This window comes from Lynx rufus, unplaced genomic scaffold, assembly GCF_022079265.1.
Source record: "Lynx rufus isolate CCGP_SWC_20201006 ecotype Redwood Valley unplaced genomic scaffold, mLynRuf1.p SCAF_3, whole genome shotgun sequence".
NCBI classification, from domain to species: Eukaryota; Metazoa; Chordata; class Mammalia; order Carnivora; family Felidae; genus Lynx; species Lynx rufus.
This window is the reverse complement of record NW_025814845.1, coordinates 8,426,565-8,449,461: the sequence shown is the minus strand read 5'-3', so window position 1 is coordinate 8,449,461 and position 22,897 is coordinate 8,426,565. Positions and strand designations below refer to the sequence as shown.

The 22,897-nt window shown below is 38.6% G+C and overlaps 2 protein-coding genes across 2 annotated transcripts in view; one reads left to right on the top strand and one right to left on the bottom strand.

The window, feature by feature from the left end:
- The window catches only part of FBXL5 (F-box and leucine rich repeat protein 5), a 47,752-nt gene extending 43,304 nt beyond the window's left edge, over positions 1-4,448 (top strand). The window contains exon 11 of the mRNA XM_047091885.1: positions 3,656-4,448. Coding sequence (XP_046947841.1) covers positions 3,656-3,732 — 77 coding nt within the window. The 3' untranslated portion in view covers positions 3,733-4,448. The remainder of the gene's footprint in view (positions 1-3,655) is intronic.
- A 3,754-nt stretch (positions 4,449-8,202) lies between these two features.
- Positions 8,203-22,897, bottom strand: part of CC2D2A (coiled-coil and C2 domain containing 2A) — a 148,744-nt gene continuing 134,049 nt past the window's right edge. The window contains exons 33-36 of the mRNA XM_047090984.1: positions 13,426-13,548; positions 11,794-11,852; positions 9,909-10,086; positions 8,203-8,535 (exon numbers count right to left, since the gene is read on the bottom strand). Coding sequence (XP_046946940.1) covers positions 8,347-8,535; positions 9,909-10,086; positions 11,794-11,852; positions 13,426-13,548 — 549 coding nt within the window. The 3' untranslated portion in view covers positions 8,203-8,346. The remainder of the gene's footprint in view (positions 8,536-9,908; positions 10,087-11,793; positions 11,853-13,425; positions 13,549-22,897) is intronic.

Here is a 22,897-nt window from a genome sequence, read left to right as displayed (position 1 = left end):
TTCCTTCCTCCCTCCCTCCCTCCCTCCTTTCTTTCCTCCCTCCCTCCCTCCCTTCTTTCTTTCCTTCCTTCGTCCCTCCCTCCCTCCTTTTTTCTCTTTCTTTCTTTCTTTCTTTCTTTCTTTCTTTCTTTCTTTCCTTTTCTTTCTTTTTCTTTCTTTCTTTCCTTTTCTTTCTTTCTTTCTTTTCTTTCTTTTCTTTCTTTCTTTTCTTTCATGCAAGCAGGCATGAGTTGGGGAGGGACACAGGGAGAGGGACAATCCCAAGCAGGCTCTGAGCTGCTGGTACAAACCATCAGATCATAACCTGTGCTGAAACCCAGGAGTCAGATGCCCCACTGATTGAGGCACCCACACGCTGCAGATTCTACTTTTTGATTTGAAAACACTTACATATTAATTCTGTCTCTTCACTCTGTGTACTTAGAATCCCATTGAAACTCAGATATTCTAGTGCATATTTGAAGGAGGGGGCACATCTTATATCAATGTGAGTGGGGAATTTGTTTTGTGATGTTAATACGGAGATGCTGACAGATAAGCAGCTGGGTTACTTTCAACCTAATATGGGACACACATTTTTCTTCCCCTGTTATCTCTAGTACCATCCTTTAGACTTTTGAGAGCAAAGAGTGACCCAGGTAGACCTGAAGCTGCTGAGCCTGTTTTTTTGGAGAGGATGGTGACCAGCTGTTTAGTATTTGGAAAGATAGGAATCTCTAGAAGAGCTTCCTTGATCCTGTTGGCCCCTTGGCAGCTCCCTTTTATTATTCCCTGCCTTAGAACTGTGCTTCACTTGCGTTGCTTTCATCCAACACTTCCGATTTTCCCCAGGCCATTGTTGAATTCAGCATGAAGTTTCTTCCTTACCTTTCTGTCCTTTTGAAAAATAGGAATATGGAAATTTTAAAGTATTTTAGGGAGTTGTAGTTGGAAAGTTGTCTTAAAATCTCCAAGTCTCTTTCCTCTTATTTCTCCCTTTTAAAGACTCTAGAGTAGAATTACATACTGAGAAATACGTTTTTGCAGAATCCACCAGTTTAAGCATTTCATCCTAGGACTGCATGTCAGGCAGGGCCATGGTAGTGAGGCGGGAGGTTGGCTCTTGATGATGGTAGTAGGTGATCGGCAAGCAGAGCAGGAACGAGTGTTTTACGGGGTGAGGAAAGACGAGCTAGGAAAAGGTGGCACGGGGAAAGGCTACAAATCTGATCAGAAGGAAAACTTGGTCAAAGGTTGTGGGGGAAGAGTTTCTAATACATATCTGATAATATGTTCTAGGACGTTTTGGTTTTGGTTAAGATGGCTAACCTGGAGTCTTGTTTTCAGGGAAAATAATAACAAAATTCTGCTTTGTGAATTTTAAATATTTGACACACTGAACTTTTCATTTTTTAAAATAGAACAGATTTTAATTTTGATTAAATAAAAAATGGGCTTGTAATTCAATTTTATATTTGAAATAATTTTAAACTTTTTGTTAGGAAAAATTTTAAACATATAAACGTGGGATAATACAATGAAGCCTCATGTGTTACTGACTTTGGCAGTTATAAACGTGTGACCTATCTTCTGCCGTATTAGCATTGCCCGCTCCTACACCTGTGCCCCACATTGCAGGCATCACCTCTGTTTTAAAATTAAACATAAGTATTTGAAAATAAATGAAGTCCTAACCCATTGCAGTCCCACATATGCTGGTAAAGTTCATTAGTTTCTTTTCTTAAAGATGTGTTATTTCCATATTGAAATCCATAAACATTATACTTCATTGATTGTATATCCAAAGAAGTGTGCCCTTGGTATTTTGTGTATGTCATTTTGGGACTACAAGGAAAAGTTAAATTCTGGGAAATAAGTGTTTTGTGTGTTTAGATGCAAGTAGTCTTTTTCTTATGTTGATGTTAACATAAATGCCTTCTTTTGCAGTGGATTACTACACTATTTCATCTGTTTCTTTGATGTTTCTTTAAAGTTTATTTATTTTGAGAGAGAAAGGGAGAGAGTGTGCATGCAAGTGGGTAAAGGGCAGGGAGAGAGAGAATCCCAAGCAGGCCCCACACTGCCACTGCAGAGCCTGATGCGGGGCTCGAACCCATGAAACATGAGATCATGACCTGAGCCGAAGTCAGACACTTAACCGACTGAGACACCCTGACGCCATTTATTTACTTTTGAGAGAGAGAGCGAGAGAGTGTGTGCACATGTTTGAGCAGGGGAGGGGTTGGCGAAAGAGAGCAAAGAGAGAAAGAAAATCCCAAGCAGGCTCTGGACTTTAGTGTAGAGCCAGACATGGGGCTTGAACTCACGAACTGTGACCTGAAATCAAGAACCTGAGCCGAAATCAAGAGTTGGATGCTTAACCAACTGAGCCACCCAGGTGCCCTGCATTGCTACTTTATTTTTTTTTTTTTTTTTTTTTTTTTTTTCAACGTTTATTTATTTTTGGGACAGAGAGAGACAGAGCATGAACGGGGGAGGGGCAGAGAGAGAGGGAGACACAGAATCGGAAACAGGCTCCAGGCTCTGAGCCATCAGCCCAGAGCCCGACGCGGGGCTCGAACTCACGGACCGCGAGATCGTGACCTGGCTGAAGTCGGACGCTTAACCGACTGCGCCACCCAGGCGCCCCAGCATTGCTACTTTAAAAAACAGATTGCTATTTTAAAAAACAAAACAGAGCTTATTTGAAATATGTTTCTGAGTTGAACTAGATATCAATCCAGAATACTGTGACTTTTCAATTATCCATTTGGCATAGTGTATAAAATTACATAGTGTATGATCTGTACATATCACAAATAACAAATGCAAGTATTTTGGTTTTGTTCATGGTGCAGACCTACTGAAAGGCTTTGGTATAGTTAAAACATCCTTTTGCACATTTGCCTGCCTTTATGAAAACTATGATTCATTCAAAGAACTTAACTTTTGTGTATGTGCCATGATATCTCTCCTTTGATATTTCTCACTCTGGGCTGTGTTCCCTAATGGATCTTTTATCTAGTGTTTGGGTAGCGTAATGTGACTGGAATAAAATGTCAGTTACTCCACAGTGTTTTATTTTTCTTTCTAATTGAGTCACAGGTTTTATTATGTCTTAGATATGTTTATTTAGCTAATCATTGATTATATACTAAATTCTGGAAGATAATTTCACGTAACTCTCACCATTTGTTTTGCTACAGATGTTAAATAAAAATAAGGAGAACGTGTTCAGTCTATGTCTATATAGTTTAAGTTTTGAATATAATGTTTACTGTAATTGCTGAATAGTGGATTCTTTAGCTGATGTATTATGGATGGGGCTGTTTTTGTCTTAATTATATTTCTAGGAAGGATGTTGACAGTTTAAGAAATCTGTTGTTAAGTTACCCTACAACATTACTTCTGTGGGTTATCTTTTTGTCTTAGATTTTTATTTTGTAAGATTGTTGCCAAAACAATTATTTCTTTCCCTTCTTTCCTATAGATTTTGGACCAGTTAAAGTAGAACTGCTGTTGGCTATTTTTGTGTCTAATTTTTTATACAATCATTGGGACATTTTATTTCTATGTTATACATGGATTGCTAGTAAAAAAAAAAAGTCAGATGTCTTAGCTCTTTCACGTGATCTCTAAGAAATTCCTCCTTTCACACTTTTCTGTTTTTATACAGGTCCTCATGCTGATACCGCCAGCGGATGCCAGAATTTGCAGTGTGGTTTTCGAGCCTGCTGCCGCTCTGGCGAATGACCCTTGACTCCTGATCTTTGTCTACTTCATTTAGCTGAGCAGGCTTCCTTTCATGCACTTTACTTATAGCACATTTCTTGTGTTAACCATCCCTTTTTGAGTGTGACTTGTTTTGGCCCCATGTCTTACAGCCTCAGAAATCTTAACTTACCAGTGAATTGTACAGTGTTGTTTCTCTTGCAATCATATTTTTGTTTTAGAAAGGGATTAGATCTTTTCATAAGGGTGAGAACAGTTTTATTGGTTTTCTTTTAAATGGAATGCTTTGAAAAGAATGTCACTAATGCCATGCCATTTGGAGTATTTTTTAGATTAATTTGAGTTTTAAAGTCAATGGGGGTTATTGGTTCTCTTTATATATAAACACTGTACCAAGCTTTGCAGATCCTTTCAAACATACATTTCTGAAGTTTTATTTTCAAAGATAGCACATTTTGAAAACCAGTCTTTTTTTCCCCATGTTTCCTTTATTTGAACAATTCTCAGAGGGCCAATTCAAACATACCCATATATAAGGTTCCTTAAGATAATAGAATAAATTGGCTTCTTGGTGTTAGCTCAGTGAGCTAGCAAAGCACCAATGTATTTGTATTTGCTTTCTTCAGATACTCCTGGTTCCTACCACTGTTCCTAAATTGTCAAATTTGGAAGGGATTTTTAAAAATTCCACAATCCTTTGAAGAAATGTATCAATAAAATTTACTTTGAGGACTTTACCAAATAATTTTTTGGTGTTTTGATTTTATTAGAAATCTCAATTCACATTTACATTAGTGTAAAATAAGATTAAATATTTTGTTTTGAGCTCCCATGAAGTCATGATCCTGGCAGTTTTAGACAGATACCTAATTTTGTTGAGCTGAATGGTCTTTTTTGAAATTATTTGTGCAGTAGCCAGAATTTGTGTATGTCTGTCTCCATTGCTGTGTGAAAAGACAGTGGGAGTGGGAACCTATCATTCAGAAAAACACATATTGAATCAGTTTTTTAAAAAATGTTTATTTTTGAGAGAGAGAGAAAGAGTGCTTGAGCAAGCATGAGCAGGGGAGGGGCCAAGAGGAGGGGGCGGGGTGCACAGAGGATCCCAAGCGAGCTCTGTGCTGACAGCAGAGAGCCCGATGTGGGGCTTGAACTAATGAACTGTGAGATCATGACCTGAGCCGAGGTTGGACGCTTAACTGACTGAGTTCCCCAGGCGCCCCTGAATCCGTTTTCTGTAATGTGCTGTATAATGTTGTGTCCAAAAAAGAACAGTCGGCAGCATGCCATCCATCTGCTGTTGGAAATACATGCAAGTCTGTGGAAGAGGAAGCAGTCTTGCAGTCTTGTTACTTGTGGTCCCAGGCGTTCTTTTGTTTGTTTTATTGAGGGACAGGAGGACTAGGAAAGATACAAACTACGGCAGACAGATTTCAGTTCAGGCGAAGAGAAGACTATTTTAGACAGCTGTCTAAAGATGAAGGAAGAATCATTTGATGAGAAATCCACCCATTCTTTTAAGTCTCACTATCATTTGAATTAAACATGGCAGGGGAGACCCACCTCTTGGGGCGTGGCTATAATGACTCCGAAGTTTCCCCTCTTGTCAGGGTTCTCTCCTTGTGTCACAGCTGACCCTTGCAAAATGTTTCTTGCATGTAGGAAAAGACAGCTGTGTAAGCAGACCATCTTACTTGTTTGAGCTTGTACCTCTTAGGTGGTTCCATGGCACCTAGTCACCTCCTTTAGAAGTCTGGCCTAAGCACAAAGAAGTGACTCCTTGATTCCCTTAGCTTGAAAGGAAATCTGAGCTTAGCACTTACAGGATCTGAAGTTTTATTTTGTAAGGTTGATTCTCTTGTAGTTACTGTATTTTTATTTCCTTAAGTGTTTAATAAACCTGATTTGAGCAGTTCCCATCGGGGACCATTTCAGTAAAACAAACTACGAGAATTCTTCTGGAGTGAGTCCATCCAACCCCAACTGCATCTTGTCTGTATTTACATGAATCGTAAGTAAAATTACTCATCTGGACTCCTGGCCCTGAGTAATCGAGTGATGAGTAAAGTTTATCCTCCATGTAACCACAGAACAGTATACTATTTGGGGAGGAGAAATTTTGATAACACTTATGGGAAAAAATCATGATTCATTGTTTCAGAACTTGACTTAAATGTTATCCTTTTCAGTTAATTAATTTGAGTGGCTAATTTCCTCAGGGGTACCAGGTAATTGAGGTGTCTCCCTTTGTTCTATGCTTCTTGATATTAGCAAACCATTAAATAGGCCTTGGCAGTCTTGGACTAAATGGACTTCGGTGTGTCAGCACATTGTTATATGGACACTCACTGTTTTCCTACTCTACCTCTCCTTTAGTTGCATGGGGAGATAGACAGCATAAGTTATATCTAGTTTTTATACATTAACTTCAGGGGATACTTATTTAGTATTTGATGAAACACTATATATACTTGTTTTACATTTACCTTGGGTTTTGTAATTGATTTCATGAATTATTGGGACTGTTCATTCTTAGAATAAAATACAAGTTAATGTAAAATGCCTTGGGGTGCCTGACATCAGGTGCTCAGTCAGTGCTGGGTGGTGTTCTAAGTACCTATACTTACATATACTGACTTGTTTAAACAGTGCAACGAAGTAAGTCATGTGATCATTTTGATCTTACGGGGAAAATAAGTAGCAGAGGGGTTAACTTGTCCGTGGATTACCCTGGTAATGACCGTTAGGGGTCAGTCTTTGAACTCTCCCTTAAGAGTTCATAGTTGAGTTATCAGGGGCCTGTAAATACATAAGTGATATAATTTGATAGAGGAAGGCATAAGGGAGTAAAGCAAAAGGTGAAAGTTTTTCCTTAATTGATCCCTCTTTATTTTTATTTTTATTTTTATTTTTATTTTTATTTTTATTTTTATTTTTATTTATTTTTATTTTTTAAGTGATTCCAGCTAATCACTCGTTCTCAACTGGAGGCAGTTTATCCCACAGAGGACATTACACAACATCTGGAAACATGTTTGGTTGTCACATCTTGGCAGAGTTGACAAGAAGGGATGCAACTGGCATCTAGTGGGGAGGGGTCAGGGGTGCTGCTAAACATCCTCTGATGAACAGGTCAGCCCTCCACAGCCACACACTACTTGACCCAGAATGTCAGTAGTGCTTCTGCTGAGAAATCCTGCTTTATGTATTTCTGTTTTGTGTACATCTTTCCATGTTAGCACATACATTTAATACCTTTAAAATTTTTTTTTAAATGTTTTTAATTTTTGTTAAAAACTTTTTAAAGTTTATTTAGTTTTAGAGAGAGAGTGCATGTACACAAGCTGGGGAGGGATAGAGAGGGAGACAGAACCCGAAGCAGTCTCCAGGCTCTGAGCTGTTAGCGCAGACCCCACATGGGGCTCGAACTCCCAGAATGCGAGATCCTGACCTGAGCCAAAGTCAGATAGCTGAAGTCAGATGCTCAAACAACTGAGCCACCCCGTTGCCCCTTAATGTTTATTTTTGAGAGAGACAGAGTGCAAGCGGGGCCGGGGCAGAGAGAGAGGGAGACCAAGGATCTGAAGTGGGCTCTGTGCTGACAGCAGAGAGCCTGATGCAGAGCTTCAACTCGTGAACTGGGAGATCGGTGACCTGAGCCGAAGTCTGATGCTTCACAGACTAAGCCACCCAGGCACCCCTACCTTTAATCCTTTTAATGGCTTACTATAGTAGTGTCTGTGTCTGTCTTAGCCTGTTTGGGTTGTTATAACAGTGGTGGGTGGCTTAAACAACATTTATTTCTCATATATCTGGAGGCTGGGAAGTCCAGGGTTAGTTAAGGTGCTGGCAGATCTGGCTTCTGGTAAGGGCTGTTCTTCTGGTGTGCAGACTGCCCTCTTCTCATTGTATCCACACATGGTCTAAAGAAAGGAAGCAGACTCTCTCCTCTCTCATGATGGTGTTCATCCCAACACAGGGCCTCCACTCTCATAACCTCCCAGAGGACCTATCTCCAAATACCATTCCATAGGGGATTTGGGTTTCAAGACAGGAATTTTGTGGGATCACAAATGTTCAGTCCATAGCCATGTCTTAATTTCTTAAATGGCTTCCCTTGCATGTTTAAGTATATTTCTTTTTTCCCCCCTAAAATACTATATTGCTTCAGTAGGAGTGTGTGTGTGCGTGTGTGCACATTTGTGTACTTGTGCACGTTTGCTCAGTATTTCTGTAGGATAAGGTCTTAAGGTATTTGGCATTAAACATAAAAACTCCGTATTGCAAAGTTTTTCCTCTTTCCCCCAGAAAAGTTGTGTTGTTTTGCTGGATCTTAAAAGTGTAATGGTATTCTGCTGGACAGGCAAAGAGGAAGGACTTTCCAAGTGGAAGGTAAGCACAGTGGCATAGGTAGGAAGCCTATTAGTGTGAGGGGAACTGTGGGTAGCCTGAATTGAATTGAGGGTCAGGGTGGCAGAAGGCAAGACAGACTACTAAATAAAAACATTTATTTTGAAAACGATCATTTTCATTATTTACAAATAATTTCTTCCTTCTGATGTGATCAATATCACTTAAGATTATTGTCCTATGAAATAGTTTCTACATGATATAAAAAGTATACGATGAAAAAAGTTACCTGTTGCGTATGAGAGAGGCAACATAGATCCAAACAGACAAAACATTTTTGGGGTATGGGTGGATATATACAGCTAAAGCAAATTCAACATTAGGAACATCAATATTATGTACTCCAGTGCTATATACTGCTTCAATTAAAGGCTTCAGTTCAGAATAGGGCATGTGAAGGGGAAATCCAGAGAACTGAAGGAAAAAAAACACAACCAAGATTTGTAGTCATTAGTGAAGCTTGAAGATTTCATTGTATTTTTTCTTCCTGTAAACATACGCAATTCTTAATTCTCTTGTCTTCTTCTGCATCTCAAAGTCACTTGTTTAGTTCTGCTCTTCTATTCAGCTATATATTAGCAATACAGAAAATGGAGAGGGGCCAGATGGCTCTTTTGTTTAGTTGCTAGTATATTGGTGTAGAAGACAGCTGTTAGCACCCAGCCACCCTCCACTTCCTTTCCCTCTGCCTGATAGCCCCGAGTTTGTGTGGTAACCCATGTGTTTCCAGGGACCTGGATTCAGCTAATCAACACTCTTTCCCTGTGGCCACACTGATCTGTCAAAGTGAGTCTCAGGAAACTGGATAGGAATAATGGCACACAGATGCTCTCGCCTGCTCTGCACAGTGTGCGTGCAGACGTGAGTCCTGCCCTGGAGCTGTTCCGCTATTGGATACCATGAAAACAGCGAGCCCAACACCGCTGCGCGGTGGAGGGCAAGGTGGAAAGACTTCAAGAAGACTGGTGCACTCTGATACTGTGACTTAAATAAGCCAATGAATTCTTTTCATTGCCCAAGACTGAATTACGTGTTTTGTTCCTTGAAGACAGCCTCACTGAAAACCTAGTTGTAGTCCGTGAATAGAATTAAATGTCCAACTTGACGTCACGCTGTTCAGCCAACAAGGCTTACTGTCTTAGTTTGAGACTGCTTTCTAGGTTTTATTATCTGGCTGTAGGATGTGAACACAGCACTACTGACAGGCAGGAGGGCACACGTATTAATGAGAATTTTCCTTTTTTAAAAATTTTTTTTAACGTTTTTAAATTTAATTTTGAGAGAGACAGAGCACAAAATTTAATTTTGGGGGAGGGGCAGAGAGGGAGACACAGAATCCGAAGCAGGCTCCAGGCACTGAGCTGTCAGCACAGAGCCCGATGCGGGGCTTGAACTCATGGACCGCGAGATCATGACCTGAGCCGAAGTCGGACATTTAATCGACTGAGCCACCCAGGCGCCCCGGTTGGTTTCACCTTTATGCACAGTTGAGCCTAATAGGATGTAGCCAGATATTTTAATTGTATTCAAGACTTTTGAATGCATTTTATTTAAGGTATTTTTCATTGCATTACTCTCTTAGCATTTTCAGTGTCTAGAGGCATTTTGCTGTTTAATAATAGCTTAATTACTGAGATGTGAACTTTTAATTACATCCTTTAGCCTATGCTGCTACATCTATGTGCTTTGGAGAGCAGAGTCAGCATTTTGATTCCAAAAATCCATTACCAAGCAATTTCCAATTTGAAATGCAGTCCACACGCTCAGTTTAGAGCCATTGTACTTACCCGGTAGTCTCCCAGCTGCTTGAGCAGCTCTCCTCTGTGGTCGTCTTCCACGTCCTCTCCTCGGCTTCTCTCTAACAGAGGCAGGAAGTGTCGTAGCGCCGAGGTGCAGTACCTGTTCCACCTGGTCAGATGCCGTGGCCGCCAGTCCATGATTTTCTCTTTGAGTATTTTTTCAATCCTGTTTATAAAAAAGAAGCTCCATCTTTTGCTGATTGGATTCTGTCAGCAAAGGTACAGCTTGTATGCGGTGGGGATTCAGTGACATGGTCATTCACTAGGCGCATTTATGTTGAAAGCCTTAACTCTCTGTAGGGCTGTTAATGCCGCATGTTGATTCTTTACCCTGTGCTGTGATTTCTGTTGATGAGTATTGTTTTCCTAGATTGCCTCGAAACTGTTTTCAGAAAAGCCATCCTCACTAAGCTTTATATCCTATGGATCCAGTACCTGTCATATTAGCTATAAAGCAGGATATCAAAAATTAAGTTTCAAACACAGAATAAAGGAAAATAGCTACCATTTATTGAGCCTTTTTTTTTTTTTTTTAACCAGGTACTGTGCAAAATGCTTTTTTTTTTTTTAATTTTTTAATTTTTATTTAATCCTAACAGTGACTTGGGGGCACCTTGGTGGCTTAGTTGGTTAAGCATCTGACTTCGGTTCAGGTCATGATTTCACAATCCGTGAGTTCGAAACCCACATCGGGCTCTGTGCTGACAGCTGGAGGCTGGTACCTGCTTGGGATTCTGTGTCTCCCTCTCTCTCTGCCCCTGTCCCACTCATGCTCTGTCTCTCTCTCAAAGGTTAATAAACATTAATCCTAACAGTGACTCTATGGGTGGATTTTACTTACCTGGGGACAGTTTGAAGTAGGATAAGTGAGTTGACAATGGCAAGGGAGCTGGGGTTTGAGTCAAAACCCTGTCAATTCTAAAGCCTCCTGTGTATCCCTAACCAAGCACAGATTTAGGGGACCAGCCAGCTCCCCACTGCTCAGTAGCTGTAGGATCCACTTCTTGTTTGGCACATTCTACGTATTTTCATTCTGGGTTTCAAGATGGCCCAAGCAAGAGAGTATGGGTGAATTGCCACACACTTCATCAGTATTGGAAGAATAAATGATGTGGGTCTAATTAATACAGTATCCTGAAACCATCAGAAGAAACAAAAAAGACTTTTGGGGGGAGTCAGTTGCTCTAGGTGGGGGTCTCCAGTAAGGCTTTATATAGATTTGAAATTGAGAATAAATTGGTGTCTTCTAGTCGTAATAACTTAAAAAGGGTCACAGTTATTCTTGTGTGTTTGACATGCTGCTCTTTACACAGCTTGATACAGTAGAAAGAGCACACAGGCTTTGAAATCAGAAAGACCTGGCTGGGCACAGAAGCCCCCTCTAACACTTAACAAGTACGCTGACCTCTGTGAACCTCGGTTTCCACATTTGCAAAACTGGAAGAGTAAGTTTTGTTTTACAGGGTCATGAGGATTATGGGACTTAATATCATTAAATCTCATAGAGACCAGACTTCCCCATGTGTTCGGTTTATAAACTAGCTGCAGTTCAGTAAGCCACTATTGGACAAAAGAGGCATATTTTAAGTTGAGGATTATGACATGTCTGAACAGGAGCCATAACAACATGATGCTGAACTCTAATCTGAGGTAAAGTTTTGGAAAACCTCCTGTCATTGCCGGAGCTCACTTCTGTTTGTTCCATCCGCCCTTTGGGCTGTGGCATTTAGAGATCACATCTGTATTTGGTATCTGTCTATAAACATGAACTAAAGTTTAACTGCTCAGATTATGGATCCAGGCTGAGAATTGTTTAGTTTGGGATTGCACTCCTAGTGACAGATTGCATGTGGATTTATGGGTATTGTATGACCTGTCTTGTAGCTCAGCTGCGGCCGCTTTGTCTGTGCGCTGGTAAATTAGTTCTTCTGGCTATAAAAGAGGAAATAGTTCAGAAATTCCAGAAAAACACTTAACTTGAATTTGAATAGCTATACATCCTTTTCTAAATCTTTTTTAAAAAGTTACAAAATCTCAGACTTTCAGATACATTATAATGGATGCCAATGTACCCATGACCCACCTGAAGTACAATATCACAAATAAATTATGGCGGTTTGGTTCTTTCTCATTTTCATCTCCTTTCTCATCACAGAGGTAACCAGGACCTGAATTTGTTTTTTAGCACTTTGGTTCAACATACAACTACTGTGAGCCAGGCATTTTTTTCAGGTGATGGGTATATAGCCATGAATAAAAATCCCTGCTCTCCTGGTGTTTACATCACACCTGGTAGAAACAGGCAAGTTAATAAAATGTATTTATGATTTTATCACAGATCTATGTATCCCTAAACAATGTGTTGTTTTCGTTTGGGTATTTTCTAAACTTTATGTAATAGTTTTTTGTTTTTTTTTTTTAAAGTATAGTTGACACACAATGTTCATGAGTTTTAGGTGTACAACATAGTGATTGGACAAGTCTATTTATGCAATATTTTATACTGTGAATATGCAGCTTGCCTTTCCTCCCTTAACATTACCTTTAGAGATAATAACATACATATTTTTAGAGTGCTAATAAGATTTATTGACATTGATTCATTCGTGTAACTACTATAAAAGATTGCATTATGGGGGCGCCTGGGTGGCTCAGTCGGTTAAGCGTCCGACTTCAGCTCAGGTCACGATCTCACGTTCTGTGAGTTCGAGCCCCGCGTCGGGCTCTGGGCTGATGGCTCGGAGCCTGGAGCCTGCTTCCGGTTCTGTGTCTCCCTCTCTCTCTGCCCCTCCCCTGTTCATGCTCTGTCTCTCTCTCTCAAAAATAAATAAACGTTAAAAAATTTAAAAAAGATTCCATTATGTACTATATGTATTTTATCTCATCTAACTCCAGTTTTTAGGCTAGAATCTTTCTATGAAGACAGTCTTGTATATGTCACCTTGTACACATGGAAGAATTTCTCTAGAGCACTGTTTTTTAAACTTTTTGGAAAGGTCTGGATCACAGTAAAAAGATTTTATACTGCACACTCAGTGTACACACACACATATAAACATGTAGCTAACAAAAGTATTAGTAAACAGTTTTCATGCTTACTACGTAACAATCTTACTACAGCCAGGACCCTCTAAATTAACTTTACGAGCCTCTAGTGGCTCATGCCCTGTGGTATGACTTCATGTTTTAATAGCAGTCATGAAATCTGATGATTAATTTAGTGAAATGAGTCCAGCATTTAAAAAATTAAGTAGAATATATTTTGTGGTACTTTAATGGCCTGAGGCTCATTATATCAAAATTTGTTTTTCCACATTTGTATATACTGGTTCACGATAATGGTGGTAATTTCTTATTGTGAGTGGGCTCAAATAAGTTTGAGAAACATTATTTTTAACTGAATATCTAGAAATAGAACTAAACGTCAAAAAATACCTGGCTACCCAGTATAATGATTTAAAATCCCCACTTTTCTTAGTCTACATTGTTAATAGAAGAATTATACCTGAACACTGGAAAGGCCAGGATATAGAAGACTTCTTGAAAAGAAAGACTTCCATAGCTTGGGCTTGGTGACATCAAAATTTATCCGTAGTGGAGAGTCATGTCGTTGAATATTAAACCAAATCTAAAAAAGACAAGACTGACTTAGCATATATGGCAGCAGAAATACATACGTGTGTGAGTGTGTGTGCGCATGTGTAAAGAGGAAGCCGACAGCAAGAGAACACACACATTTTTTGCACATTTTGATTTGTAAAACCAGCGTGCATTTTATAATCAGACATAAAATTGTCATTGGCCATTTTTTCACATTTTTTTATATCTGAACTTGAGGTGCGCCTTACGTTGATCGTAGGTTGATAAAATAAGATAGTTCCCGATGAGAAAATTTAAACTTCTTAGGAGAGGCTGGCTTTTCTAGCCTCCTGATTGAGTTAGGTGTGGACCTCTTTGCTTCCACAGCATCTCTGACTAGCACCTGTCTTGTTGAGGCATGCAGCACATTGGTTCTGAACCAGGCCATTTGTGTTTGAATTCTGGCCCCAACATTTACTAACTGTGCGACCTTGGATGATTTATTTAAGTTCTGTGTACCTCTCTTCCCTCCTTTATAAAACTGGGTAATAGTACCCACCTCATAAAATTGTTGAGGAGATTAAATTAGTTAATTTATCTATACCTCTTAGAACAATGCCTGTTACATAGGTGCTCAATAACTGTTTGCTAATTTTTTATTATTAGTGTGTATCATTGTTAATAATGGCCTACACCTGCCTCCTCACTAGATATTACCTTGTTGTCTTAAGGACAGTTGCCATGTGCTTTATTCACTATCTTTAGCATATAGCATAGCTTCTGATATATAGTAGGCATGTTGAATGACTGCATGAGTGGTAAATTTGTCCATTCAACATATTTATCAAGTATCTTACACGGGTAGGCTCAGTTTCAGTCACTTGGAACAAAGTAGTGAATGAATCGGAGTTTCTACCCTTTTGCAGTAGCTAGTGAGAACATAGTGTGAACAAATAAGTAAACATATGGGATTGTCAGATGATGTTACATGATGTAGCAGCTTGTTTCATTGACCTCAGTTCTTCATCCCGTCCTATACTCACACTCTTTGCCATGTTACTTTGTCTGCATCTCCTCCCACTGAAAGGGTTGTTGAGATGTTCCTGCTCCTTGACTTTTGGCCAGCCGAATGGGACAGAAGTGCCCTTGTGTAACTTCTGAATCTAAGCTTAAGGGGTTCCGTGTGTTCCTGCTTGCCTTCTTGTGCTTCTGTCATTGTCACTGCCAAGTCCCAGAATAAACACACACGAAGCACAGCTGTCCCAGCTGACCCACAGATTCATGAGAATAGCTATCTGAAGCCATTTAGTTTGGGGATGGGCTTTTACTATTTTTACTGTGGCAACAGCTAACCGTGCAAGGGCTGTGGAGAAAACGACGCGGGAAGAGATGTGGAGTTTCAGGGTGGGCAGGGAAATTCTCACTGGAAAGATGACATGTGATCAGAAATGCAAGAATTGAGGGACAATATTATGATGATATCCAGCAAGGGGGAAGGTCATCTATGCAGAGGAAATAGCAAATGCAAAACCTGCTTGATGTGTTGAGGAACGGCAAGGAAGATGGTAGCTTTGGAAGAGTGAGCAAGCTAGAGCAAGTAAGAGATGAGATCTGTGGAGGACGGAAGCTGGTGGGATGGGATGCCAGTCAAGTCATGGGAAGCCTTGTGGATTAGTTTAAAGGTTTAGGTATTTGCTTTTAGAGTGAGCAAGGAAGCCATTGGAGTATTTTAAGCAGAGGGGGTGACATAGTCTGCCTTCCATTCTAACACTAATATTCTCTGTTGCTTTGAGACTATGCTGAAGGGGATAAGGGCAAGTAGTGAAGTTTCCCATTAGGAAGCTATTTCGAATAATCCAGGTAAGAGCTACAGTAGTGTGGACCAACATAGAAGCAGTGATATTGGTGAGCTATGGTCAGACTCTGGATATACTATGAAGCCAACAGGATTTGCTAATGAATTGGTTGTGGGAGAAAGAGGAACCAAAGGTGACTCCAAGGATTTTGGCCTAAGTAACTGCACCAAAGGAATTGCTATTTATTGAAGTCAGACTGCAAAAGGAAATTGGAGTTCAAGTTTGGGCACATCAAGTTTGAGATATCTGACATCTATATGAAGATGTTGAAGAGACAGTTGGATATTTCAGTCTGAAGTTCTGGGAGCTAGGTGAGCTAGAGATACATTTAGAGATCATTAGCATATATATGTTCCTAGGGAGAAAGTATAGGTAGCAAAGATGTTTGATGAACTTGCTTTGAGCTTCTGCTTTTTCAAATTTGGAGAAATTAAAAAAAAAAAAACAGGAAAGGATAGAAGTGGCAGTCTGTGATGTAGGAGGCTTTGATGCTTGGAATTCAAGAAATTGTTTTAAGAAGGCAGGGTCTTTAAGAATTACAGTTTGGCTGTTGAGTAGGGAATGTGCAGAAGAGTAGTGGGAAATAGTGTTGGAAAAGTTGAAGTCAGATTATATAGGACTTTGAAATACAAGGAGAAAATTTTATTCTTAAATCTGTATGTAGTGAGGTACTTCCGATAAGTACTTTTTAAGCCATAGAATGATGAAGCTGAATGTTCAGAAACTTAATCAGGTATTAGTGTACCAAATAATGGATTGAATTGGAGAGATTATTTATTTATAGTAACGCAGGGTGAAGCAATAATGGCATGGCCTGGGAAACAGAACAGGTAGAACTTATATGACTTGGTATCTGTTAATAGGATTGAAATAGGAGGAAGTAAGGGAGAGAGAAAATCAAGGACCATTCTGAAGTGTGAATCTGGGTAATTGACATCCATAGAAACGGGAAGCCAGGAGGAGGAGCTGGTTTTGGAGACAAGGGGGAAAAGATTGGAGTTTTGGGTGTGTGTGCTAAGTTTGAGATTTTGATAAAGCAGTTAGGAGTCTGGAAGTCAGTTGAAAATTCAGGATCCAAAGATTTTGGGGCTAGTGACAAGATTATAACTTCTCTGCCAGGGTAACCTAGATAGAGCTACAATTAATAATGATAGGTATGGTACTGTAAGAAATCTAAATATAGAATCTTCAGGAACATCTACTTTTAAGGGGTAAGAAGAGCTAGTGAAAGAAAACTAAGAAACTTGCAGAGAAAATGAAAACCAAACAGTCCTTTATCTGTAAACCAAGGAGGGGGAAGTGTTCTTTTCATGAAAAGGGTATTAGTCATGTCATGTGCCATAGAAAAGGAGAGGAGAATGAGGAATGGGAATAAACCATTGGATTTATTTATCCATTAGCAAAACAATGTTGCTTCTCAGAGTCAGGGGAAGAGGAGCTAGATTATTTAAAAGGGTTAAAGTCTGAATGTACTGAGAATGTAGAAGCAGGGGATATAATTAGTAATTGAATCATTTTGGAAGCAAAGGAAAGAGGCGCAATGATACAAGCACACCTCTGAGATATTGTGGGTTTGGCTCCAGACCACTGTGATAAAGTAAATATCACAATAAAGCAAGTCAAATGAGTATTTTCGTTTCCCAGTGCATATGCATGTTATGTTTACACTATACTGTAGTCTATTAAGTGTGCAATAGCATCATGCCTAAAGAAACAATGTATATATCTTAATTAAAAATATTGCTAAAAAATGCTAACCCTCATCTGGGCTTTCAGCAAATTATAATCATCGATCACAGATCATCATAACAAATATAATAATAATGAAAAAGTTTGAAATATTGCAAGAATTACCAAAACATGATACAGAGACACAAAGCGAGCAAATGTTGTTGGAAAATGGCACTGACTGACTTGCCTGGCAGAGAGTTGCCACAAACCTTCAATTTGTAAAAAACATAGTACTGTGAATGTAATGGAGCTTCTTGTTTCTTGAGGTAGGCCTGTATTGCTATAAACTTGCCTCTTAGAATAGCTCTTACTGCATCCCAAAGATTTTGTTTGTCATTTTCATATGTCTCCATGTATTTTTTAATTTCCTTTAAAAAAATATTTTTAGTGTGTATTTATTTTTTGAGACAGCATGAGTGGGGGAGGGGCAAAGAGAGAGGGAGTCAGATTCTGAAGCAGGTTCCAGGCTCTGAGCTGTCAGCACAGCTGACATGATGGGCTCAGAGCCCATCATGGGGCTTGAACTCACAAACTGCGAGATCACGACCTGATCTGAAGTCGGACACTTAACCAACTGAGCCACCCAGGTGCCCCTTTAATTTCTTCTTTAATGTCATGGTTCAACCATTCTTTGTTTAGTAACATTTTATTTAGCCTCTATGTATTTGTGTTTTTTCCAGATTTTTTTTCTTGTGATTGATTTCTAATTGCATAACCACTGTGGTCAGAAAAGATGCATCATATGATCTCAGTCTTTTTGAATTCATTAAGACTTGTTTTGTGGCCTAACACATCTATCCTGGAGAAAGTTCCATGTGTACCTAAAAAGAATGTGTATCCTGTCGTTTTTGGATGGAATGCTCTGTACATATGTTAGGTCCACCTGGTTTAACGTGTCATTCAAAGCCACTGTTTCCTTGCTGATTTTCTGCCTGGATAATCTATCCATTGATATAAGTGGGGTGTTAAAGTCCCCTACCATTATTGTATTACTGTCAATTTTTTTCCCCTTATGTCTGTTAATAGTTGCTTTATGTGTTAAGGTGCTCCTATCTTGGTTGCATAGATATTTACAACTGTTATATCCTCTTCTTAGACTATTCCCTTTATTATTATATAGCATTCTTTGTCTCTTGTTGTAGTCTTTAAAGTCTATTTTGTCCAATATAAATACTACTACCCCAGCTTTCTTTTAATTTCCATTTGTATGGTAAATGTTTTTCCATCCCTTCCTTTCAGTCTTCACGCATCTGTCAGAAACAATCATTTTTTAAAAAAAAATTTTTTTTCAATGTTTTTTTTTTTTTTAATTTATTTTTGGGACAGAGAGAGACAGAGCATGAACAGGGGAGGGGTAGAGAGAGAGGGAGACACAGAATCGGAAACAGGCTCCAGGCTCTGAGCCATCAGCCCAGAGCCTGACGCGGGGCTCGAACTCATGGACCGCAAGATCGTGACCTGGCTGAAGTTGGACGCTTAACCGACTGTGCCACTCAGGCGCCCCAGAAACAATCATTTGAGCATGCTTCCCCATGGTATGTTATTTTTATGCTAGGTTCTAAAGAAGCTAGAAAGAGAAGAACAAAAAAGTCCAAAGCCAGTAGAAGGAAGGAAATAATAAAGATCAGAGCAGAAATAAATGAAAAAGATAAAAAAAAAAAAAAAGAAAAAAGAAACCAGGAGGTGGTTCTTTGAAAAGGTAAACAAACAATTGATAAACCTTTAGCCAGACCCATCAAGGGGGGGAAAAAAAAGACTCAAAATCAGAAATGAAGGAAGAGAAAGAACAACTGACCATAGAAATTATTTTAAGAGAATATTATGAAAAATTATATACCAACAAACTGGACAACTTAGAAGAAATGGAGAAGAAATGGATAAATTTCTAGAAATATGTAACTTAAAATCAGGGAGAAATACAAAATTTGAACGTACCAATTACTAGCAATGAAATTGAATTAGTAGTCAAAAAACTAACAAAAATTTAGGACCAGATGGCTTCACAGGTGAATTCTACCAAACATTTAAAGAAGAGTTAATACCTACTCTTGTCAAACTATTCCAAAAAATAGAAGAGGAAAGAAAGCTTCCAAATTCATTCTACAAGGCCAGCATTACCCTGATACCAAAAATCAGACAAAGACACCACAAAAAGAGAAAACTACAGGCCAGTATCTCTGATGAACATAGATGCAAAAAATCCTCAACAAAATATCCTCAAACCAAATAAAAAATATATTTAAAAAGTCATTCACCACGATCAGGTGGGGTTTATTCTAAGGATTCAAGGGTGGCTCAATATTCACAAATTAATCAACATAATACATCACATTAACAAGAAAAAGGATAAAAACCATATGATCATTTCAACAGATGAAAAAAAAAGCATTTGGCAAAGTACAACATCCATTCATGATAAAAACTCTCAACAAAGATTTAGAGGGAACATGCCTCAACATAATAAAGGCCATATATGAAAAACCCACAACCCACATGATACTCAATGGTGAAAAAACTGAGAGCTTTTCTTCTAACATCAGGAATAAGGCAAAGATGTTCACTTTCACCACTTTTATTCAGCATAGTACTGGAAGTCCTAGCCATAGCGATCAGACAAAAAGAAAAGGCATCCAAATTGGTAAGGAAGAAATAAAACTTTCACTATTTGCAGATGACATAATACTATATAAAGAAAACCCTAAAGATTCTACCAAAAACTCCTAGAACTGATAAATGAATTCAGTGAAGTTGCAGAATAGAAAATTAATATAAAGAAATCTGTTACAGTTCTATACACTAATAATGAAATAGCAGAAAGAAATTAATAATCTTATTTACAATTGTGCTTAAAAATAATAAAATATGTAGGAATAAACTTCACTAAGGAGGTGAAAGACCTGTACTCTGAAAACTATTAAACATTGACAAAAGAAATTGACACAAACAAATGGAAGAATATTCCCTCGTCATAGAGGGAAGAACAAATATTGTTAAAATGTTCATACTAGCCAAAGCAATCTACAGATTTAATGCAATCCCTATCAAAATACCAAAGCATTTTTCATAGAACTAGAACAAATCCCAAATTTGTATGGGACCACAAAAGACCCCGAATAGACAAAGCAATCTTGAAAAAGAACAAAACTGGAGGTATCACAATCCCAGATATCAAGAAATACTACAAAGTTGTAGTAAAGCAGTATGGTATTGGCACAAAAATGGACACATAGATCAATAGAACAGAATAGAGAGCCCAGAAATAAACCCATGTTTATATAGTCAATCTTCTAAAAGGAGGCAAGAATATGCAAGGGGAAAAACAAATGGTGTTGGGAAGACATGCAAAAGAATGAACTGGCCCACTTTCTTACACCACACACACAGAAAAAAAAAAAAAAAAACCTCAAAATAGGTTACAGGTCTAAATATGAGACCTGAAACCACAAGAATCCTAGAAGAGAGAACCAGTAGTAATTTCTCTGATATTGGCTGTAGCCTCATTTTTCTAGATATGTCTCCCAAGAGAAGGGAAACAGGCAAAAATAAAATACTGAGACTACATAAAAAAAAAAAAAAACAAAAAAAACCTGTGCAGCATAGGAAACAACAAAACTAAAGGACAACCTATAGAATGAGAGAAGATATTTGCAAATGACATATCCGATAAAGGTTAAGTATCCAAAATACATAAAGAAAGAACTTACATGACTCAACACCAGAAAACAAAACAAAACCCCAAGTAATCCAATTAAAAAATGGACAGAAGACATGAACATTTTTCCAAAGAAGACATACAGATGGCCAACAAACATTTGGAAAGACTTCCAGTATCACTAGTCATCAGGGAAATGCAAATCAAAACCACGATGAGATAGCACCTCACACCTGTCAGAATGACTCAGATCAAAAATCTAAGAAACAAGTGTTGACAAAGATGTGGAGCAAAAGGAATCCTTGTGCACTCTTGGTGGGAAGGCAAAGTGGTGCAACCACTGTATGACTGTATGGAGACTTCTCAAGAAATTAAAAAGAATTGCCATATCCAGTAATTCCACTACAGGGTATTAACCCAAAGAATATGAAAACACTAATTCAAAAAGATATATGTACCCCTAAGTTTATTATAGCATTATTTACAATAGCCAAATTATGGAAGCAGCCCAAGTGTCCATCGATAGATGAATGGGTAAAGAAGTATATATGTACAATAGAATATTACTCAGCCATAAACCTTGCCATTTGCTATGACATGAGTGGAGCTAGAGAGTATATATGGTCAGAGAAAGACAAATACATGGTTTCACTCATATGTGGAGTTTAAGAAACAAAACAAGCAAAGGGAAAAAAATAAGAGACAAATCGAGAGACAAATTCTTAATTGTAGAGAACAAACTGATGACTACCAGAGGGTAGGTAGGTGGGGGATGGGTGAAATAGGTGATAGGCATTAAGGAGTGCACTTGTGATGAACACAAGGTGATGTATGGAAGTGTTGAATCACTATATTGTACACAAGAAACTAATATCACACTGTATGTTAACTAACGAGTTAAATACTTGAAATAATAAAAATGTTTCTAAAGTAAAAAAATATCTTCTATAAATATAGCACATTTGTGTTTCATGAAACGCTATTTGAACATTAAAAAAAAAAAAAAAACAAACGAAACACGGATATCACCTTACCCCTGTCAGAATGACTAAATCAAAAAGACAAGAAAGAACAAGTGTTGACAAGGATGTGGGGGAAAAGGAATTACCGTATGATCCGGTAATTCCGGTACTGGGTATTTCCCCAAAGAAAACGAAAACAATTTGAAAAGATATATTCACCTCTTTTATTTATTGTAGCACTATTTACAATAGCCAAGATAAGGAAAGAACCCAAGTGTCCACTGATAGACTGAATGGATAAAGAAGATATGGTACATATATATACAATGGAATATTACTGAGCCATAGAAAAGAATGAGATCTTGTCATTTGTGATAACTGGATGGACCTAGAGGGTATAATGCTAAGTGAGATAAGTCAAACAGAGAAAAATAACATATGACTTTAAGCGTATGTGGAATTTAAGGTAAGTCAAAAAGACAAACAAACCAAACCAAAACAAAACAAAAAAACCCAGACTCTTAAACACAGAGAACTAACTGGTGGTTGCTGGAGAGAGGTGGGTTGGGGGAATGGGTGAAATAGATAAAAGCGATCAAGAGCACATTTCTTAAGGTGAGTACTGAGTAATCTATAAAATTATTGAATCATCGTATTGTACACCGGAAGCTAATATAACACTATGTTAATGGTACTTCAGTACCATTGGGGTACTGATGCATGCTCAAATGGGGGATGCATGCTCAAATGATTTTTCTGACAGATGCCTAAAGTTCAGAGACCACTAAGGTAGAGAATGATGATAAAAAGAATGACAGCAGTTAGTAAAGAGTTGTCCCTGTTTGTTAGCTGCTTTGCATTGATCATCTCGTCTGCAGCTTACAACACTCTACAACATAATTGCTACCATCGTTACCTCCAGTGAAGGAGCTGAGGCTGTATGACATAAGAAACTTTCCCAAGCTCACACAGCTAGTAAGTGATGACACTGAAGTTTAAACTCCGGTACTCGGACCTCGTAACTCCTGTTTTTAACCAGTCTTCTACAGTACCCTTCGTTATTAAGTGTGCCTCCAAAACGGGGTGTAACCAGAATCACCTGGTGGTCCTGGGAATCTGTCTTTAAAAGGGGAAGGGAAGGAGGAAAGGGGCGGGGGAAGAAAAAGGAAGAAGGATGGAAGGGAGGGACCCAGTTTT